The sequence below is a fragment of the Ovis aries genome, chromosome 10, assembly GCF_016772045.2.
Source record: "Ovis aries strain OAR_USU_Benz2616 breed Rambouillet chromosome 10, ARS-UI_Ramb_v3.0, whole genome shotgun sequence".
Taxonomy (NCBI): domain Eukaryota; kingdom Metazoa; phylum Chordata; class Mammalia; order Artiodactyla; family Bovidae; genus Ovis; species Ovis aries.
The window spans coordinates 71,171,071-71,193,644 of record NC_056063.1 but is presented as its reverse complement, the minus strand read 5'-3'; the positions used below and the strand labels follow the sequence as shown (position 1 = coordinate 71,193,644).

General features: G+C 40.6%; 2 protein-coding genes across 3 annotated transcripts in view; both read right to left on the bottom strand.

Moving 5' to 3' along the window:
• LOC106991387 (ATP-binding cassette sub-family C member 4-like) overlaps window positions 1-22,574 on the bottom strand; it is a 589,015-nt gene that overhangs the window by 284,943 nt on the left and 281,498 nt on the right. For both annotated transcript variants that reach the window (XM_060394634.1, XM_042255004.2), the window contains exons 22-25: window positions 21,632-21,751; window positions 20,377-20,487; window positions 8,924-9,024; window positions 7,141-7,332 (exon numbers count right to left, since the gene is read on the bottom strand). In XM_060394634.1, the coding sequence (XP_060250617.1) occupies window positions 7,141-7,332; window positions 8,924-9,024; window positions 20,377-20,487; window positions 21,632-21,751 (524 nt within the window). The remainder of the gene's footprint in view (window positions 1-7,140; window positions 7,333-8,923; window positions 9,025-20,376; window positions 20,488-21,631; window positions 21,752-22,574) is intronic.
• Window positions 14,622-17,236, bottom strand: LOC132657281 (protein TOPAZ1-like). Its single transcript, XM_060394255.1, is given in 4 exon segments — window positions 14,622-15,595; window positions 15,598-15,723; window positions 15,726-16,997; window positions 17,164-17,236. Coding segments are annotated over 4 exon segments (2,379 nt in total). The 3' UTR covers window positions 14,622-14,687.

Genomic DNA, 22,574 nt, shown 5'->3' with positions numbered 1-22,574 from the left:
GTGCTTTCATTTCATATTTCATAAAAATTTACACTAATGGTTGATAATATTATAGTACATGTGATCATTTATTTAACAAATCTTCTACTGCTTGATATTTAGGCTGCATCAAACAGTTAGCTATTATAAATAACTCTGTCTCAAATATCCCTGAAGCTAAATCTTTACAAACAATCTAAATCATTTTCTTCACATAAATTCTCAGATGTGGAATTGCTGAGAGTCAAATATGAACCCCTTGAACAGCAAGCATGAATTCATTGGACAGCAAGGAGATCAAACCAGTCAATCCTAAAGGAAATCAATTCTGAATATTCATTGGAAGGATGCTGCTGAAGCTCCAATACTTTGGCCATCTGACACAGAGAGTCAACTCATTGGAAAAGACCCTGATGCTGGGAAAGATTGAAAGCAGGAGGAGAAGGGGATGAAGGATGAGATGGCTGGATGGCATCATTGATACAATGAGCATGAACTTGGGCAAACTGCAAGAGTGGTGAGGGATAGAGAAGCCTGGTGTGTATCAGTCCATGGGGTCATGAAGAGTCGGGCATGTGTAGGTGACTGAACAACAACAAGGTATGAACATTTTCAGAGGGAGCTGTTAAACTGCTAACCTACCCTCCAGAAGTATAATACCATTTTCTGCTCCCACCCATTCCCCTGCATGATCACAAATCCAGGTGATGTAGCTTTGTTTTAATCAAAATCACTTTGATTCCAAGAAGTGGAATCACTTTCCCAGGATATCTTGCTGGAGGCATAACAGCTCCCGGCTCCCCGCCCCCTGGACCTGCCTACTCTGGTCCATGTGCTCTCACTTCTCAGATTAAACTCCTGAATTCCAGCTCAGCACCCAATACTCCACCCCAGGATGTCTCTTCTACAAAACCATCCTCTCTAACCTCTCCATCCTTCATGTACGCAAGTCAGCTTCCTTGGCATCACTAGGTAGGGTGAGGGTTGAATGTAAAAATGTGTGTTACACACCTAGTAGTTCATTTTCCTGAATGCTTCGCAGGTGTCTAGGTCTTCATTCACTGTATCAGGATATCATACTTTTGCCTATGCTGGTCCCACCTCCTGGAATGCCTTTCACATGCATTTCCACCTGTTGGAACCCTAACCACACATCACTAAGTCTGTCTCACATGTCTAATTCCTTGGAAATGCTCTCCATGTCTCCTCATGTGGGTTTGTTCCAACTCCAAAAGATGTTATGTCATTTTCTATATACATCTATAAAAATTGTGACCTTGTTCTAGTTTACAAAGCTAATATAGCCATTTTCTTGTTTCTTTAACTAGACGGTATATGTTGAAATCAGGAGCTGTATTGGGTTTGACTTTTTCTTATTTGTATTACCTGTGGTGCCCTGAGACAAACTTTCACTGGGAGCTGAGATTTTTTAACTCAAGCCAGATAAATTTATGGGAAATCTATTATCATATTATTTAGGTATAAGATAAATCAGACAGAGACACACACAGTAGATGGATCCTATAGCCATAAATACAACTTCAAATGGCCAACATCTCATTCTCATGGGACAGACACCACCTTCCACAGCGTAAGTGGTTATGGTCATTTTACACCCTATGAAAATGATGACCATTTTTGTCCAAGCATTTACTTTTGGTGCTTTACATGTCTTATCTTAAATTGTACATCAGACCTACAGGTTACATCCTTTCACTTCCATTTTGCATAAGGAAAGATTGAGGCTTAAATAAATTAGTCTGCCTGAATATCAGAGCCAATAAGTAGCAGGATGGGACTCAAATCCATGTCTGTTGGCCTCTTTTCCATCTGCTGATGGGCCTCTTTATCCCCTGGATGGCCTGACAATTTATCATGCCCCTCTGTGTAGACAGAATAGAGAAAGTGGGGAGAGGCGTAGTTGTAGTTAAAGGAACAGGCCTACCATAGAGATGTTATGGTCAGAGAGTTAAAGCATGACGTGGAGACAGGTGTATATGCAGTGAGTGAGAGCGAAGAGGGTACCTGAGAGCAGGTGGACCAGCTGTCAGCAGGGAGACCCGGCACCCACAGCCAGACTGAAAGAGAAACCTGCATAAGTGGGATGCATGGTGCCTGGGGAACAGGCCAAACAGACTTCATGCCCTGCTTGGGGCAGCAAGACTCATTTTTTATCCCATCAGGTGGTGAAACAGCTGAATATACACTGCTGCAAGGGGCTGTCTCTGACTCCAGGTCCAGGCAGGGCTGAGTCTGTGGGAAATCCCTCCAGTCCCTGCAGGAGGCTGGTGTGGGGAAGGACAGACAGCAGGATGAAAACTGCTTGTAATGAAGACAGACTCCACTGGAAAGACACAAATAATGCGGTGGAATCACACAGAATTAGATTATAATGTAAAAGTGCAATTTATAGAGCATAAAGGTAAGTAAATCTAGGGCCACAGAACATTCTAGAGCCTCTTGCTCAGTCACAACAGAGATTTGGGAATTCTTGAGTTCAATTTCAAACTATCAAAGGACATTTCTTCAGAATCACAGGATATCACTCATCAAAAACTGTCCACGGGAGAGGAAGGAAGAGGTCATGTTCAGATAGGAATCTGAGTCAAGAGGTCTGGGTGAGCCTCAGACTCTGCATTTCTAAGAAGCTCCAGGAAAGGCAGGTGCTGCTGGCCCTGACACCACAGTCTGAGTCACAGGGAGTTAGGAAGCCAGCAGGGAAAGGGGATAATCTGGGAGTGAAGGGAGCGGTTTTTAAGAAAATATTATGTAAAAAAAGGGAAAAAGTAGTAAACTAATATTTTTGCACATTATAGCATGGTCTACTAAGCATCTGTAAAAATGTATCATCCAAATAATAGCTGTGAGCAAAAACAAAGCAAAATCAATCTACCTCAAGAACTGGACAATACTTTATTGTTCAGGACTCTCTAAAATGATCAAATCAATCACAAAATCATCTAAATGAAAAATGCAGCCCATGTTCAGACTAACCGGGAAGTCTAGGGTGCTATTTACCTCATGTTGATTTTTTTATGTTTGGCTGTGCTGGGTCCTGATTGCTTTGCACGAGCTGTCTCTAGTTGTGACAAGTGGGGGCTACTCCTGCAGTGAACAGGCTTCTCACTGAGGGGGCTCCTATTGTTGCTGAGCAAAGACTTCAGTAGTTGTGGCATGTAGGCTCAGTAGTTGTGGTGCAGGGCTTAGTTGCTCAGTGGCATGTGGAATCTTCCCAGACCAGGGATTAAACCTGTGTCTCCTGCCTTGGCAGGCAAATTTTTATCCAGTGCACCAACAGGTAAGTCCTAGTTCTTTATTTTCACTTACTATTTCTCTGAATTAAAATTCTGCATAGTACCTAACATACTCTCCTACTGACTGTAACTTCTAGGAATTGGGATAGAAGAAGAAATGAGGGAAAGAAAATAAAGCCCTCCTTCTGCTGGGCTGGCTCACTCCCATGTCCCCATCCCCCACCCCCCGACAACAGCCTCTCTCAATCAAATCCAGCACCAAAGGGGTGTCCTGGAGTGACTAGGGCTGGGGCAGGTGAACAGGAGAGGGAACCTGGAATGTAATAGGCAGAGTGAAATCAATTCATGAACACACTGCCTGGGTATCATTTTCAAATACAGAAATGAAGCTAACAGTGATACTGAGAGTGGACCAAGGCACAGATCAAAAGTCACATTACTGAATTTATTAATTCAGTCTCCAAATTCAATTTTCCCTCAAACATTTTAGAATCTCAATGATCCTATGACTTATGTTTTAAGAAGGAAGAAGAAACTGTTATGTTTCTAAGTTGTACTACAGAGTTTCTTAGATAATTCATATTTTATGGCTTTGAGGAAAATTTAAGACAAGTGCAGGTTAACAGAATTACATTTACAATAGAAAATCTAACAGACACATTGTCTGAGAGTAAGTAAACATCACACACAGTGCTCTGAGGGACAAGATTGTATCAAGAGCTGTGATTAATATTTTCCTGACACAGTAGTTCAACTTTTTCCTGACCTACAATGGAACTGGAAATAATTAGGACCAGCTTTTGCCCTGTGACTAACTGAAGCTACTCCCTGGGTAACATTCAGGCATTAAGTTGAATATTATTTTATGTTACAAGGGTTTCATTCATTCAGTTCAGTTCAGTTCAGTCACTCAGTTGTGTCCGACACTTTGCGACCCCATGAATCGCAGCACACCAGGCCTCCCTGTCCATCACCAACTCCAAGAGTCTACCCAAACTCATGTCCATCAAGTCGGTGATACCATCTAGCCATCTCATCCTCTGTCATCCCCTTCCCCTCTTGCCCCCAATCCCTCCCAGCATCAGGGTCTTTTCCAACGAGTCAACTCTTCACATGAGGTGGCCAAAGTATTGGAGTTTCAGCTTTAGCATCATTCCTTCCAAAGAAATCCCAGGGCTGATCTCCTTTAGAATGGACTGGTTGGATCTCCATGCAGTCCAAGGGACTCTCAAGAGTCTTCTCCAACACCACATTTCAAAAGCATCAATTCTTTGGTACTCAGCTTTCTTCACAGTCCAAATCTCACATCCATACATGACCACTGGAAAAATCATAGCCTTGACTAGACGGACCTTTGTTGACAAAGTAATGTCTCTGCTTTTTAATATGCTATCTAGGTTGGTCAGATAGGGAGGCCTGGCGTGCTGCAATTCATGGGGTCGTAAAGAGTCAGACACAACTGAGCAACTGAACTGAACTGAGGTTGGTCATAACTTTCCTTCCAAGGAGTAAGCATCTTTTAATTTCATGGCTGCAATCACCATCTACAGTGATTTTGGAGCCCCAAAAAATAACGTCTGCCACTCTTTCTGCTGTTTCCTCATCTATTTCCCACGAAGTGATGGGACCAGATGCCATGATCTTCGTTTTCTGAATGTTGAGCTTTAAGCCAACTTTCTCACTCTCCTCTTTCACTTTCATCAAGAGGCTTTTAGTTCTTCTTCACTTTCTGCCATATCTGAGGTTATTGATATTTCTCCTGGCAATCTTTATTCCAGCTTGTGCTTCTTCCAGCCTAGCGTTTCTCATGATGTACTCCGCATATAACTTAAATAAGCAGGGTGACAATATACAGCCTTGATGTACTCCTTGTCCTATTTGGAATCAGTCTGTTGTTCCATGTCCAGTTCTAACTGTTGCTTCCTGACCTGCATATAGGTTTCTCAAGAGGTAGGTCAGGTGGTCTGGTATTCCCATCTCCTTCAGAATTTTCCACAGTTTATTGTGATCCACACAGTCAAAGGCTTTGAAATAATCAATAACACATTAAATTATAGCTATTTTACACTAGATGGGTCTTTGGGGTGGTAAGAGTTTTAAAGAGAAGTTCTTTCAGTTATTTACGGAGTTGTCGTGTGTGTGTGTGTGTGTGTGTGTGTGTGTGCTGGTTTCTGCTTGCTCACACCTGTGTAACTCACTCACCCTCACAACTAGCAGTCCCTCAGTACTCTCTCTGTACCCTGCAGAATGCTACTTTCTGGGAACAAATATGAAAACAAGATGCTCCCTGATTTTACAAAGCCTCAAGATACTATGAGATACAGATCCTAAATTACAAAGCATACCACAGGTTCTATCTTTTCTTTTAATTATGATAAAATTCACATAACATAAAATTGAACTATTTGACCATTTTTAAGTGGATAGTTCTGTGTTCAATATGTTCACATTGCTGTGCAACCAAGCTTGATAATTTTTTTTCTGCCTTGTAAAACTGAAATTCGTACCCATTAAATAAACAGCTCCCCATTTCCCCTCCCTCATTCCCTGGAGACCACCATCTTACTTCCTGTCTGCTTGGATCTGACTCTCTAGGAATCTTACATAAATGGAATCAAAGTATTCATTCCTTTTGTGTCTGGCTTATTTCATTTAGCAAGATGTCTTCAAGGTTTATCCACAGGTCAGAATTTTCTTCCTTTTTAAGGCTGAATAATACTTCACGTAAGGATTTAGTTCCTTCCAACTTTTGGCTGCTATAAATACAGCTGTACCATCAACACTATCTTGAAAGAATATATAAGACACTAAGAAAGAACTAAGGGTCTCAGAGATGCATTAGAGTTGACTCAGAAAATGAGAAGATTTTCACCATCCAGATGACAGAGGGCCTGGGTCTCTGAGGTTGAGGGGCAGCGTGTGCACTGGGAACAGGGAGGAGGTGGTGCTTTGGGAGAAACTACACACAATCCGAGTGCAGGGGTGTGTGTGTCAGACAAACTGGCTGCAGAGGGCGGTGGGGAAGAGCTCCTAACACCTTGTCTGTTCCGGTTCAGTCTCTTCTTCAAGACTCTGTCCTGATCTCAGCTGAGGGCCCCAAGCTGAGTGTGGAAGGAACATCACCAGCAGACATGGATGCTGACAGGTTCAGGTCACAAGCCTCTCTGCCGTCTCCCACACGGATCTTCTCTGCTTCCATCAATTTGCTTTTGACTTTGAGCCAATCTCTAGACCTTGCCTCCATCTGATACCATGATTCCTCACTGCTGACTGGGTTATTATTGAGGCTCTTCTCTGGTGGACACAAGCTCACCTCACAGTCCCTGCTGGAGTGGATCTGAAGCTATGCTATGGTTCCAGCAGCAACTCACCCAGCCCAGTAAGTATCAGATCTGTGCTAAAGAAAGCAGCAGTCTGTGGGGGAGGGCAGGGGGCTGGCATCTCAGTGTGGGTGAGTGGAGGACAAGGCTACAGGAAGGGCAAAGGGACAGAGAGGGAGGCTGCAACCAGAGGGCATCATGGGAGGAAGAGAAGATTTCAGAAATACAAATAAGAAAAGATGGAAAGGAATGAGATATTGGGGAGTTAGGGCCAGGAAGACAAGGCTGACATCCCAGACTTTGTATGAAAAATCAGATGTCACATACAGTGTCCTGAATCAGGTTAAGATGGAGCCCCGGATCCCAGGGCCCATCAACCATCATGAGGGAACTCACAACACAGGGAAGAAATTTCCTGGTATCCCCATTCCATGGTCAGTTTCCAAGAAAGATTCACCTACAATGTCACTATCTAATCTGCATCCATTAGGAACAGAGTCCCCCTGACACACTGACAAAGAAGTCAAGGGCAGATGTGGTGCTAAATCTTTAGCCAGATTTTAAAAAGGCAAATGGCTTAAACTAACCTTTTGTCCTGGGTAAAAGGCTCCATAGATGTTCCTCAATACCAGAGGCCCGTCCGACATGTGCCTGAAGTGCACATAGTTAAAGTAAATCATTCCCATGTTGGGCCAGGATGGTGGTGGATGATACTCAAGTTCCCAGGATGCTTCTTTCATAAGGTCTGTGTATTCAGTCACCCTTTCTACTGAAATCATCTGAAATACATATGACATCACATGAGTTAGTATCAGAGGGTCTTATTTATGGATGTTCAGACATTGTAAATGAAACCTTCTGCTTTTATACAGTTCAGAACAACCTAGATCTCAGCATCCACAAAGGACAGAAGTAGGAGTCTGATAAGGCCTTGGATGATTTAAAAACTTGTTCATCATCTTCAACACTTTTACATACGACTATTTCCTTCAATTTTATATTAAAGTTAAAAAATTAAAGAAATGCATGGTAAAATTTTATTGATCTTCCTTTCACAATCTGAATTTAAAAAAAATAATTTTTTCAAAGAAAAGAATACTTCTGGACACCAATTAATAATGTGTGGCCGCAGAAGGGCCATGTGTTACAGATGAACAGAACTGGATGGTCATAAAACCTCATTTTAATAATCAGTCATTTTCTACTCTGTTATGAGCTTTCCTGATAGCTCAGTTCATAAAGAATTTGCCTGCAACGCAGGAGACCCTGGTTCAATTCCTAGGTTGGGAAGTTCCTCTGAAGAAGGGATAGGCTAACCACTCTAGTATTCTTGGCCTTGCCTTTTGGCTCAGCTGGTAAAGAATCCTCCTGCAATGCAGGTGACCTGGGTTCGATCCCTGGGTTGGGAAGACCCCCTGGAGAAGGGAAAGGCTACCCACTCCAGTATTCTGGCCTGGAGAATTCCATGGACTATAATTCTGTGGACTATTCCACGACTGAGCAACTTTCACTACTTCTACTCTCTTAGAAGAAAGATATGGAAAAATTTCATTTTTATTGTTTTTTCCCCTTTAGGAAAAGGTACAAATATTCAAAAGTGTATAATGTTTCTTCTAGACAACCATGACTCCACACCTTAGAGAGCATATTCTGAGAGGGAGCCTATCCTACCAGGAAGAAGGGCCACCAGCAAATTCGGTGTTCAACACACACAAAAATAAATGATAAAATGTGGGATGGGTGGAGGAACATAGTAATTAAATAAACCTCAAAATACTGGATTATTTTCTTTTACCAAAAATTAGGACTTACCCATTAAGAAACAAATGCAAACAAACTGCTAAGAAATTAGCTTATATTGCCTCCAGAATTTCAGAACTTCCCTCCTACAGAGACATTTATTGTATTTGAAGACAGTTTGTGATGAATACAAAACCTTCTGACATGGCATACACATGACTGAGAAAAATATGTATATATTTTATTTTATATTAACTTTAAGCACATGGAAAGTGAAAGTGAAACTTGCTCAGTCATGCCCAACTCTTTGCAACCCCATGGACTGTAGCCTGCCAGGTTCCTCTGTCCATGAGGATTCTCCAGGCAAGAATACTGGAGTAGCCATTCCCTTTTCCATGGGATCTTCCCAACCCAGGGATCAAAACTGAGTCTCCTGTGGCTCCTGCATTGCAGGAGGATTCTTTACCATCTGAGCCACCAGGGAAGCCCTTAAGAAGATGGAGGAGAATGTAAAAAACTTTGTAAAATGATGTAAAAGTAACAGTTTTATTATTTTACATAAGAATTGCTTTTATGTCATACAACAGCAAGGAGACCTGAAAAGGCTAAGAACAGAAAAATAAACATCACCATGTTCTCAACTTCTGCACTTTGCCTGACGCACCACTGGAACATACTGGTAAGTGTGATGGTTAGTGAAAGGACGAAGCCAACATGCCCAGCATCCAAAGCTAAATGAGGAAGAAGAAGAAAGTCAGTCTACTTCTCAACCCCTCACACAGGTCCTTCTGTCACTCTACAAAGAAGACTCCTTTATTTTTATGATTTTTATTGAAGTATAGTTGATTTACAAAGTTGTGTTAGTTTCAGGTGTACAATAAAGTGAATTAGCCAGACGTATATGTAATCTGCTCTTTTAAAATTATTTTCCCACATACGTCATTACAGAGTATTAAATAGAGTTCCCTGTGCTACACAGTAGGTCTTTTTTAGTTAGCTATTTTATATATAGTAGTGAGAAGATGCCTTTATAATATTTAAATCATTTGCATGTAATAATAGTATTACTCATAATATTACTTCTGTTGTATGAGACAATAATAAAGTTTAAAAAAAAAAAAAAACACTATGAGGGACTTTCCTGGTGGTCCATTAGCTGAGACTCTGAGCTCCCAATGCAGGGGGTCCAGGTTTGATCCCTGGTCAAGGAACTAGGTAGATTACATACGCCACAACTGAGAGTTCACATGCTGCAACTAAATTCCTGCCTGTTACAACCAAGACTGAAGATCCTGCATGCCCCAACTAAGACCCAGTACAGCCAAATAATTAAGTAATTTTTTTAATATTATAAATTTAGAAAGAACTAACAAAGTTGTTAGATGACAGAGGATAAGATAGTTGGATGGCATCACCAACTCAATGAACATGAGTTTGAGAAAACTCCGGGAGTTGGCGATGGACAGGGAGGCCTGGCATGCTGCAGTCCATGCGGTCACAAAGAGTCAGACATGACTGAGGAACTGAACTGAACAAAGTTGTTCAGTCACTAAGTCATGTCTGACTCTGTGTCTCCATGGACTGCAGCACACCAGGCTTCCTGTCCTTCGTTATCTCCTGGAGTTTGCTCAAACTCATGTCCATCGAGTCAGTGATGCCATCCAACCATCTCATCCTCTGCCACTCCCTTCTTTTCCTGCCTTCAATCTTTCTCAGGATCAGCGTCTTCTCTAATGAGTCAGCGCTTCTCATCAGGTGGTCAAAGTATTGGAGCTTCGGCTTCAGCATCAGTCCTTCCATTGAATATTCAGGGTTGATTTCCTTTAGGATTGACTGGTTTAATCTCCTTACAGTAGTACTCTCAAGAGTCTTCTCCAAAACCACAGCTTGAAAGCATCAATTCTTTGGCCCTCAGCCTTAATGGCCCAACTCTTACATCTGTTGACAACTCTTACATGACTATTGGAAAAAATATACCTTCAATATATGGATCTTTGTTGGCAAAGTGATGCCTCTGCTTAGTAATATTCTGTCTAGATTTGTCATAGCATTCCTTCCAAGAAGCAAACATCTTTTCATTCATGGCTGTAGTCACAGTTTGAAGTGATTTTTGGAACCCAAGAAAATAAAATCTGTCACTGTTTTTAATTTTTCCCCAGATGGGACTGGATATTGTGATCTTAGTTTTTTGAATGTTGAGTTTTAAGCCAGCTTTTTCACTCTGCTCTGTCACTTTCATCAAGAGGCTCCTCACTTTCTATATCATTAGAGTGGTATCATCTGCATATCTGTGGTTATTGATATTTCTCCCAGAAATCTTGATTCCAGCTTGTGCTTCATCTAGCCCAGCATTTTGCATGATGTATTCTGCATATAAGTTAAATAAACATAGTGGCAATATACAGCTTGGTCATTCTCATTCTCCAGTTTTGAAGCAGTCTGTTGTTCCTCATCCAGTTCTAACTGTTTCTTCTTGACTTGCATACAGGTTTCTCAGGACAGGTAAGATGGTCTGGTATTCCTATCTCTTTCAGAATTTTTCACAGTTTGTTGTGATCTACACAGTCAAAACCTTCCACATAGTCAATAAAGCCGATGTTTTTCTGGAATTCCCTTGCTTTCTCTATGATCCAGTGAATACTGGCAATTTGATCTCTGGTTCCTCTACCTTTCCAGCTTGTACAGCTGGAAGTTCCTGGTTCATGTACTGCTGAAGTCTTGTTTGAAGGGATTTGAGTATAACCTTACTAGCATGCAAAATGAGTGCAATAGTATGATAGTTTGAACATTCTCTGGGATTGCCTTCCTTTGGGATTGGAATGAAAACTGACCTTTTCCAATCCTGTGGTCACTGTTGAATTTTCCATATTTGCTGGTATATTAAGTGCCACACTTCAAAAGAATCATCTTTTAGGATTTTAAATTGCTCAGCTGGAATTCCAAGTTAAGGTCCACTTGACTACATAGTTCAGGATATCTGGCTTAGGTGAGTGACCACATCATCATGATTATCCAGGTCATTAAGATCTTTTCTGTACAGTTCTTCTGTGTATTCATGCCATCCCTTCCTAATCTCTTCTGCTTCTCTTAGGTCCTTAACATTTTCATCCTTCATCATATTAATCCCACCTAGATTGAGATAACTTGACAGTATAATATAGGTGAGGATGTCATTGCTTAGATTTTTATCCTTATGCTTCAATTATCATTATGGAATTTCACTTTCTATGTCCAATGTAGCGGCAATTGAAATCACAACAACAAGGCAGTGGGTTTTGCAAAACAAGGCAATGCTTTTAAATCCAAAAAATTACTCTCATTTTTGCATAAAGACTGTGATTCAGGGTTATTGCTATGGAATAGTGAGGGATGGTGAATTCATGCCATACATTCCAACAGCTGCTCTTCTGTGACCAAACAGCAGTGAGGATACTGTTTTTGCTACAGAGACTCTTTCTAGCACCAGTACACCAGACCCCTACAACCAAGAGATCCAAGTAGCCCTAAAGCTAAAACCTATAACCTAAGCTGTCAGTTCAGTTCAGTTGCTCAGTCATGTCCGACTCTTTGCGACCCCATGAATTGCAGCATGCTAGGGATGTAAGAGTTGGACTGTGAAGAAAGCTAAGCACCAAAAAATTGATGCTTTTGAACTGTGGTGTTGGAGAAGACTCCTGAGAGTCCCTTGGACTGCACGGAGATCCAACCAGTCCATTCTAAAGGAGATCAGCCCTGGGTGTTCATTGGAAGGACTGATGTTGAAGCTGAAACTCCAGTACTTTGGCCACCTCATGTGAAGAGTTGACTCATTAGAAAAGACTCTGATGCTGGGAGGGATTGGGGGCAGGAGGAGAAGGGGATGACAGAGGATGAGATGGCTGGATAGCATCACCAGCTCGACGGACGTTGAGTTTGAGTGAACTCCAGGAGTTGGTGATGGACAAAGCAGCCTGGCGTGCTGTGATTCATAGGGTCGCAAAGAGTCAAGGCATGACTGAGTGACTGAACTGAACTGAACTCAGGCCTCCCTGTCCATCACCAACTCCTGGAGTTCACTGAAACCCATGTCCACTGAGTCGGTGATGCCATCCAGTCATCTCATCCTCTGTCGTCCCCTTCTCCTCCTGCCCCCAATCCCTCCCAGCATCAGAGTCTTTTCCAATGAGTCAACTCTTCGCATGAGGTGGCCAAAGCACTGGAGTTTCACCTTCAGCATCAGTCCTCCCAAAGAACACCCAGGACTGATCTCCTTTAGAATGGACTGGTTGGATCTCCTTGCAGTCCAAGGGACTCTCAAGAGTCTTATCCAACACCACAGTTCAAATGCATCAATTCTTCAGTGCTCAGCTTTCTTCACAGTCCCACTTTCACATCCATACATGACCACTGGAAGAACCATAGCCTTGACTAGATGGACCTTTGTTGGCAAAGTAATGTCTCTGCTTTTGAATATGCTATCTAGGTTGATCATAACTTTCCTTCCAAGAATTAAGTGTCTTTTAATTTCACGGCTGCAGTCACCATCTGCAGTGATTTTGGAGCCCCCCAAAATAAAGTCTGACACTGTTTCCACTGTTTCCCCATCTATTTGCCATGAAGTGATGGGACCAGATGCCATGACCTTTGTTTTCTGAATGTTGAGCTTTAAGCCAACTTTTTCACTCTCCTGTTTCACTTCCATCAAGAGTTTTTTAGTTCCTCTTCATTTTCTGCCATAAGGGTGGTGTCATCTGCATATTTGAGATTATTGATATTTCTCCTGGCTATCTTGATTCCAGCTGGCACCTCTTCCAGCCCAGCGTTTCTCACAATGTACTCTGCATATAAGTTAAATAAGCAGGGTGACAATATATAGCCTTGATGTACTCCTTTTCCTATCTGGAGCCAGTCTGTTGTTCCATGTCCAGTTCTAACTGTTGCTTCCTGACCTGCATATTCTTCTTCTTCCTCAAGAAGAAAGGTCAGGTGGTCTGGTGTTCCCATCTTTTTCAGAATTTTCCACAGTTTATTGTGATCCACACAGTCAAAGGCTTTGGCATAGTCAATAAAGCAGAAATAGATGTTTTTCTGGAACTCTCTTCCTTTTCCATGATCCAGCAGATGTTGGCAAGTTGATCTCTACCTCCTCAGCATTTTCTAAGCTGTACAGAAAGCTTAATAGTAAACTTGGTTCTCTCTGTCCAACTACAGGACACTACCTGGGATGTTCAGAAGGTTATCCTGCTACAGTTATGTGGACCTCAACCCATTCAAGGAAAGATAAAAAGACAAAAGAACTCCATGATGACCTACTGTAAACAAACACACTACCTAAGCAATCTACAGATTCAATGTAATCCCTATCAAATTGCCAATAGTATTTTTCACAGAATTAGAACAAAAAAGTTTACATTTTGAATCAGTTCAAATCAATTCAGTTCAGTTCATTTCAGTCGCTCAGTCGTGTCCGACTCTTTGCGACCCCATGAATCGCAGCACGCCAGGCCTCCCTGTCCATCACCATCTCCCAGAGTTCACTAAGACTTATGTCCATCGAATCTGTGATGCCATCCAGCCATCCCATCCTCGGTCGTCCTCTTCTCCTACTGCCCCCAATCCCTCCCAGCATCAGAGTCTTTTCCAATGAGTCAACTCTTCGCATGAGATGGCCAAAGTACTGGAGTTTCAGCTTCAGCATCATTCCCTCCAAAGAAATACCAGGGTTGATCTCCTTCAGAATGGATGGGTTGGATCTCCTTGCAGTCCAAGGGACCCTCAAGAGTCTTCTCCAACACCACAGTTCAAAAGCATCAATTCTTCGGCACTCAGCCTTCTTCACAGTCCAACTCTCACATCCATACATGACCACAGGAAAAACCAGAGCCTTGACTAGATGAACCTTAGTCGGCAAAGTAATGTCCCTGCTTTTGAATATGCTATCTAGGTTGGTCATAACTTTTCTTCCAAGGAGTAAGTGTATTTTAATTTCATGGCTGCTGTCACCATCTGTGGTGATTTTGGAGCCCAAAAAAATAAAGTCTGACACTGTTTCCACTGTTTCCCCGTCTATTTCCCAACAAGTGATGGGACAGGATGCCATGATCTTCGTTTTCTGAATGTTGAGCTTTAAACCAACTTTTTCATTCTCCTCTTTCACTTTCATCAAGAGGCTTTTTAGCTCCTCTTCACTTTCTGCCATATGGGTGGTGTCATCTGCATATTACATTTTTAATGGAAACACAAAATACCATGAATAGAGAATGTAATCTTGAGAAAAACAAAGAAGAAAAATGAAACTAGGAGGAATCACGCTCCCTGTCTTTATTTATTTTTTTTATAGTGAAAACTATCTATTTTTATTGCCTTTTATTTTCAACAATGATTACTTGAACTTAAAAAAAAAAAGCCCTTATAACTAATGGTTATTGAAAAGCCAAACCTTTACGCCCCACTTCATATTCTCTTTCAACCATTTCAGGGCAGAACAATGTTCCAAACTATAAACCTGTTCCTTATTAACATTGACGGTCATGTGCTTAATGAAAAGCTTTGGATCTGATATACAAGCAGCCATAATTAATCTTTCCACTGCAGCTTGATAATCATCCTTGCTCCGAGATTTGTTTTCTTCAGATCTTTTTAAAACTATCTGCAGCATCTGTGTAGAAGTTCCAGGACTCTGAATACTACTAGCATTAGATACCAGGAAGATTTCAATAGCTAAAAGCATTTCAATTTCAGACAAATAGGATGGAATCAGTAGAAGTTTCCAGTACAAATTTCCTTCCAATGGTGGGTAGCAACCCAGTGAAAGAGCACTTTTGTAGTGGGCTCTGGCTTTGAGCCATAAACAACTCCTTCCTAAAGAAGTAATTAATCTTCTAAGAAAGGAAAAATCAATAGGGATGCTCTTTGAAATCATGAATTCAGCTACAGAGGATGACATACCAAGGCTGTTGCTTTCTATACAGGCATCTAGAAGTTTATTAAAAAGTAGGCTATACTGTGAGACCTCCACAGTTTCTTGAGAATTTTGAAAGCCTGGTAGATTTTGCAAAACTTCAAATGTCTGTCTGTAAAGACTCTTTACTAAGATTTCATGTGCGATTGTACAGAGCAGATTATGCCGATTGAGCACATCCAGTCGATCACAGGGCCATACTGGTGTATTAATGATCCACTCAGACTCTCTTAATACCCAAATGGCACCATCTAGGCTTTCACTTTTTAGAAAAATTTCTGCTGCAATATTCACAATTTGACATCTTGATGCTAACTTCTCAGGCCCTATAAGTCCTTTTAAACTTGTACAATGTATTTTAATTCATATAGTTTATCTAAGACCTTCCTTCCCTTGGACCACTGCAACAGCTTGTGATAGAAGTACATAGCACTGATTCCGATTCTTCCCAGCAAAGTTTTATCTACTTCACTATTCTGCAGATCTTTGCTGTTTCAGCAAATTCACAAAATGGAACACGTGGTCGCTCTTCTTTACAGTCTTTTGTTAGTATTTCACCAATATAAGCACAAAACCTCTGGAAATCTGCAAATTTTTCACAGCTCATTTTTATGTTAAGGTATACACTTCCCAATTTAGTCCAGTCACCTTTTTCTTTACAATGCTCTATTTCATTCAAGGCTGCCTCCAAGTCACATTTCCAGTTCTTTTTAAATTGCCTCATGCGTAACCTGGATTTCATTTCCAGAACTGCATTTATTTCTTGCTTGGAAGCCTGTACTTGGTATAAAAGCTTAACAATATAGTTAAAGTGTTCTAGGTCAAGTACCATCCCAGCTTCAACGAGCTTGCAAAACGTATCAATTAAAGTAGGTACAGCATTCCTTAATTTCATAGTTGCCACATACTCAAATATTTTTAGTAATATTTTCAGAGTCGGCAGCATCTTAATCATTATGCAGAGGTTCATGATCTGAAATACTTCTTTCAATAAACAGTGTTTGAGTAAAGAATTTAGAAGGTCATTTAATACTTGTAAATCAAAGTGTATACCTGGAAGAAACTTTCTGTAGTACTCCATAAACATGTTTGCTGCACATTGTAGCAAACACAGCTCATTGATACTTATACATTTCTTAAAAACATCCATACAAACCTTTTCATCTCCTTGCTCAGGCACGTGAGCAAACTTGCACTGTTATCACTCACAGCCACGTATCGTATTAAAATGAAATTTGCAATATCTGTGGGGTATCATCAATCCTAGTGGCTTCTGGAACACCCCTACATTTTTTTCCCTCTTAAATATTTCACAAATTTCAGGATTCTGCAGTTTTAGGAGAGAATGTTTCCCTGGTAATCTGAAATCATTCATCCAAGGATTCAGTAATGTGTCTTCCTGATGAGTACTAAGATTCAAAGGCGGCAATGGCACTGGTAAGCACACAGGTTTGGAGACTAGTGCTGCTAAGTGACATTCACCAACCATAATCTCTGAATTTTTAGAACCGCTTCTGAAAACTTCAGAAATAGTTTCTTTTTCTTCTCGAATAGCTACCTTGTCTGAAAATCTACACTTTTCGTCCAAGTCTGAACTTTTTGTCTGTTTACTTAGGCCACCCGGTTTTTCATTTGAAGAAGTTTCATGAGTAACTTCTCCTAAGGAAATGTTTGCATCTTTGGAATCATGTTTTATCTCACTTGCTGCTGACAAGGAAGCACAGATCTCTGACTTCACTGATCCAGGATCCGGTACAGGCAGTTCTCAGGTCAATCCTTGGCTGTGGATCATCACTTGAGGCTTCAGTAGCTTTTTTTTTTCCTTGGCTGACTTGTCACTTTCCACCTCTTTCCCAGACACCTGAGCCACCATCCTCCTCTTCTGCCTGCTTTCCTCACGCACCCTTGCCTCAGGGCCGCAGCCTCCCGCCTCGCCTGGCCCTGGCCGCCGGCTTCTCTTCCTCAGGCCTCCGAGCGTCGCCTCCGCACCCTGGGGCCGCCATGGGGCCCGAGGGTGGAGGCCACTGCTTCCGCCCGGGGCTGCCAGTCTCCCCGCCGAGGCAGGCTGCGCCTGCTCACAGGGGCCCACCACCTGTCTTTAGACTATATTACAAAGATACAGTAACTGAAAGTGGCACCAAAATCAGAAAGACAGATCAACAGAACAGTACAGAATGTCCAGAGATAACCCCCAGGCACCTATGATCACTTATGACAAATTAAGCAAGAATATACAATGGAGAAAAGACTGTTTCTTCAATAATTGGTTCTGGGAAAACTGGACAGCAACATGTAAAAGAATAAAATTAGAACTTTCCCTAACACCATATACAAAAATAAACTCAAAATGGATTACAGACATAAATGTAAGACCAGACACTACAAAACTTTTAGATGAAAACATAGGGAGAACTCTCTCTGACATAAATTGCTGCACCTCCTGGAGTAATGAAAATAGAAGAAAACATAAACAAATGGGACCCAATTAATCTTAAAAGCTTTTGCACAGCAAAGAAAACCAAAAAAAAAAACAAAAACAAAAACAAAACAAAACAAAACAAAACAAAGACAACCTGCAGAATGGGGAGAAATATTTGCAAAGTGACTTACAAGGGATGACTCTCCAAAATATGCAAACAGCTCATGCAGTTCAATATCAAAAAATGAATAAGTAAATAAACAAAAAAATCCAAAAAATGGGCAGAAGATTAAATGAGATGGTCTCCAAAGAAGAAACACAGATGGCCTCCCCCCGCAAAAAAAAAGCATGAAAAGATGGTCAACATCTCTAATTATTAGAAAAATGTATATCAAACCTATAGTGAAAAAAATGCAAGAAACTACAGTGAGGTTTCACCTCACACCAGTTAGAATGACCATCATCAAAACAATAAATACTGGAGAGGATGTGGAGAAAAGGGAACCCTCCAACATTGTTGGTGGGAATGTAAACTGGTAAAGCCACTATGGAGAAAAATATGGAGGTTCCTTTAAAAACTAAAAGGAGAGCTACCATATGATCCAGCAATCCCACTCCTGGGCATATATCCAGAGAAAACCATAATTCTAAAAGATACATCCATTTGTTTATTTTTGCTTTTATTTCCAGTATTCTGGGAGGTGGATCATAGAGGAGCCTGCTGTGATTTATGTCAGAAAGTGTTTTGCCTATGTTCTCTAGGATTTTTATAGTTTCTGGTCTTACGTTTAGATCTTTAATCCATTTTGAGTTTATTTTTGTGTGTGGTGTTAGAAAGTGATCCAGTTTCATTCTTTTACAAGTGGTTGACCAGTTTTCCCAGCACCACTTGTTAAAGAGATTGTCTTTAATCCATTGTATATCCTTGCCTTCTTTGTCAAAGATTAGGAGTTTATAATAGCCAGGACATGGAAACAACCTAGATGTCCATCAGCAGATGAATGGATAAGAAAGCTGTGGTACATATACACAATAGAGTATTACTCAGCCATTAAAAAGAATACATTTGAATTAGTTCTAATGAGGTGGATGAAACTGGAGCCGATTATACAGAGTGAAGTAAGCCAGAAAGAAAAACACCAATACAGTATACTAACATATATATATGGAATTTAGAAAGATGGTAATGATAACCTTGCATGCGAGACAGCAAAAGAGACACAGATGTATAGAATGGACTTTTGGACTCTGTGGGAGAGGGAGAGGGTGGGATGATTTGGGAGAATGGCATTGAAATATGCATACTATCAGGTAAGAAACAAATCGCCAGGCTATGTTCAATACAGGATACAAGATGCTTGGGGCTGGTGCACGGGGATGATCCAGAGAGATGATATGGGGTGGGAGGTTGGAGGGGGGTTCATGTTTGGGAACTCATGTACACCCATGGCTGATTCATGTCAATGTATGGCAAAACCAATACAGTATTGTAAAGCAAAATAAAGTAAAAGTAAAAATTTTAAAAAAATTAAAAAAAATAAGATACATCCACCCTTATGTTCACTGTAGCACTATTTACAATAGCCAGAATATATAAGCAACCTAAATGTCCATCAACAGAGCAATGGATAAGGAAGATGCACTATCATATGGTATAATATTACTCAGCCATAAAAAAGAGTGAAATAATACCATTTGCAGCAACATGGCTGGACTTAGAGATTTTCATGCTGAGTGAAGTAAGTCAGAGAAAAAGAGAATATGATATTGCTTATATATGGAATATAACAAAAGGCTACAAATGAACTTATCTACAAAACAAGTAGCGTAATAGATGTAGAAAATAAACTTATGGTTAACAGGATAAGGGAGGGGAGGGATAAATTTGAAGACTGGGATTGACACATACATACTGCTATATATAAAATATTAAAATAGATAACTAATAAGAAACTATTGTAAAGTACAGAGAACTCAGTAATAACCTACATGGGAAAAGACCTAGAAAAAAGTGGATATATGTATATGTACAGCAGATTGACTTTGCTGTACATCGGAAACTAAGACAACAGTGTAAATGAACTATACTCCTATAAAACTTAAAATAAAAATGAAAGAATGGCCTGAGTGAGCCAAAGCAGGGGCCCAAGGCACCAAAGGTCTGCTGGAGCAGGCACGTCATACCTGGACTTTGCTCCTAAGGATTCTGAAAGTGAAAAGTAGAAATTGTTTTCTAAAGGACAATTCATTTGAAGTATTAATCAAAATGCAAATTACTGAAAAAAATATACATTCACCCCAATGTTCATGGGGTATGGAAAAAGAATCTTTAAAAAGTGGATATATGTATAACAGATTCATTTGGCTGTATACCTAAAGCTAACACATTGTAAATCAACCATATGCCAATCATTATTTTTTTTTTATTTTATTTTTTTTTGAAAGGATTTAACCAACATTTATTTCCCCATTATTGCTCTCATTATTTTTTTTAAATGGCCTCAAAAAGACCTACTGTAAATAAATAAGTAAATGAAAAATAAAAGATAAAGTTCTCATTAAGACACAAACAACTTCACATGGACCATAGAGTCACATACTGCAGACACTTGAATACAATTCATTAGAACCAAAGAGTATATTAGACATGATGACAAGAGTTTAATAACTACAAACAAAGCTAAAAAGTGTAAACATATCACAAGTATTCATATCTGTACTTACTTTCTACCAGAATCAGGGCCCCAAAAGCAACAACAGTGGCAAAGATGGCACAGATGACATCCAGATACACAGCGAGCCACCGGGACGTCGTCAAAAGCAGGAACCAAGCCTCTGGTTTGTGAACCGTAATAAGCATAATAGGAAAACCATGTTAGCTGCTTCTCATGAGGGAGAATATTTTCTCAGTTGAGCTACAGATTTTACACAAGGTAGGACAGCAAAGTTACACACCCAAGGAACCTGAAGATTCTAGAAAGCTAGGTTCTAACACAAGACAATGTATGGGAGACACAGGAATCAGTCCAGGAAGCATGCACTGAAAACGTCAACTCACAGGTTATCAACAGAAACAGGATCACAAGAAGGAAGATGGAAAATCGCCTCATCAGTGCCTTTCCTGCCGCGCTGGGCCTCAACGTTAAGATCATCCTCTCACAGGGCCGACTGCTCCCAGCTCTCACACAGCAGAGAGCACAGCTCACACTGTTTCCAGCACCTTCTGCCCTCACTACAGGGCCCTGTGGTGTTTATTCTTAGGAGCCACTGTCTATATGATTATCAGCTAACAGGATCTGCATGTGACTTTCAAAATGCCATTTTTATCTTCAAAATACAGTAATGATTGGAAAGTTTGGCTTGGATTTTATAGACTTAAGAGGAAATTCTGAATTTTCTACTTAGGGAAAAATCTTCACTGATAAAAACATAATCAAGTGGGTGGCAAATCAGGAAGTTATTTCCTCAATCACATCTGCCACCCTCCACGCTCTGAAAAGAGTCAACAAACTGCACCCTGGAGGGCGAAAACAGCCACCACCTGGTTCTGTAAATAAAGTTTTATTGGAACACAGGTACAACCATTCACTCATTTATTATTTGCCTGTCTTTGTGCTACAACAGCAAAGGTGAGTAGCTGCAACAGACACAGTATATAACACACAAAGCCTACAATATTTTCTATCTGGATCTTCACAAAAAAGAAGTTTGCTGACTCTTGCCCTAAAGAGACAGAAGTCTACAGGGCACAGTGATGCAAGGACAATGCGAGCCAGTCAGGGGAGCAAAGCAGGTGATGACAGGGAAGAAGGGAGCCTTGAGGGGATGCTGAGAGGAAGGGGTGGGGGAGGCAGGTGTGCAGAGGGGGATGAGGGGTGACAAAGAGAGAGATGCAGGCAGCCAGGCCACCTGAAAGGGAGGTCAGCCTCAGAAGGGAGCACATCTCATCCATTGAGATCATGTCCAGAAACTTACAGACCTGAGTGCAAATCCTGGTGCACATCGAACAGTTCCTGAAACTTCTGTTCAGCTTTGTACGACCGGATGGTCCAGAGTCCCCGGAGAGAAGATGCTAAGTGGGAAAATACCGGGCTCTGTGCTGGGGAAACAGAGACAGACACATGACAGAGAAAGTCAGGGAGAAGCTGGACGCGAGGAAACCACTGCCTCCCAGGCTCTGTGGTCACACATTCCACCAAAGGGAATCTTCCATATGACCCTAAACTCCTGCTCACACCAAGCTTCACTTTAATGACCTGGGAAAGAAAGATTCTCCTTGAAACTATATTTGATCAAATTCAAATCACAGCTAGATTTAAATAAAGAAATTCTTGTTCTTTCATCAAGATCCTCTCAAACATGCCTCCCTCCAAATTTTTCTGGCATCTCACCAGGTAGGAATTGTTCACATTAAAAATACATATATATTGAAGTATAGTTGATTTACAATAATGTGCTAGTTTCAGGTATATAGTATAGTCATTCAGTTATTTTTTTCAGATTATATTCCATTACAGGTTATTACAAGATACTGAATAAAATTCCCTGTGCTTTACAGTAATTCCTTGTTGTTGTCTATTTGACACATTAATAGCAGTGTGTCTATTAATCCCATATTTCTAACTTGTTCTTCCCTCTGTCCCAATCCCCTTGGACAACTGTGTTTGTTTTCTATGTCTCTGAGTCTATTTCTATTTTGTGTACAGATTCATTTGTATTATTTTTAGATTACATATATAAGTGATATCATATTTATCTTTCTCTGACTTACTTTACTAATAATATTCCCTAAGTCCATCAATGTTGCTGCAAATGGTAATACTTCATTCTTTTTCATGGGTGAGTAATTACTATTCACTAATTTTTGAATCAGTAGCATTTTAAAATTTAATTCCTCATTAGAGTCCTCACCACACTGAATT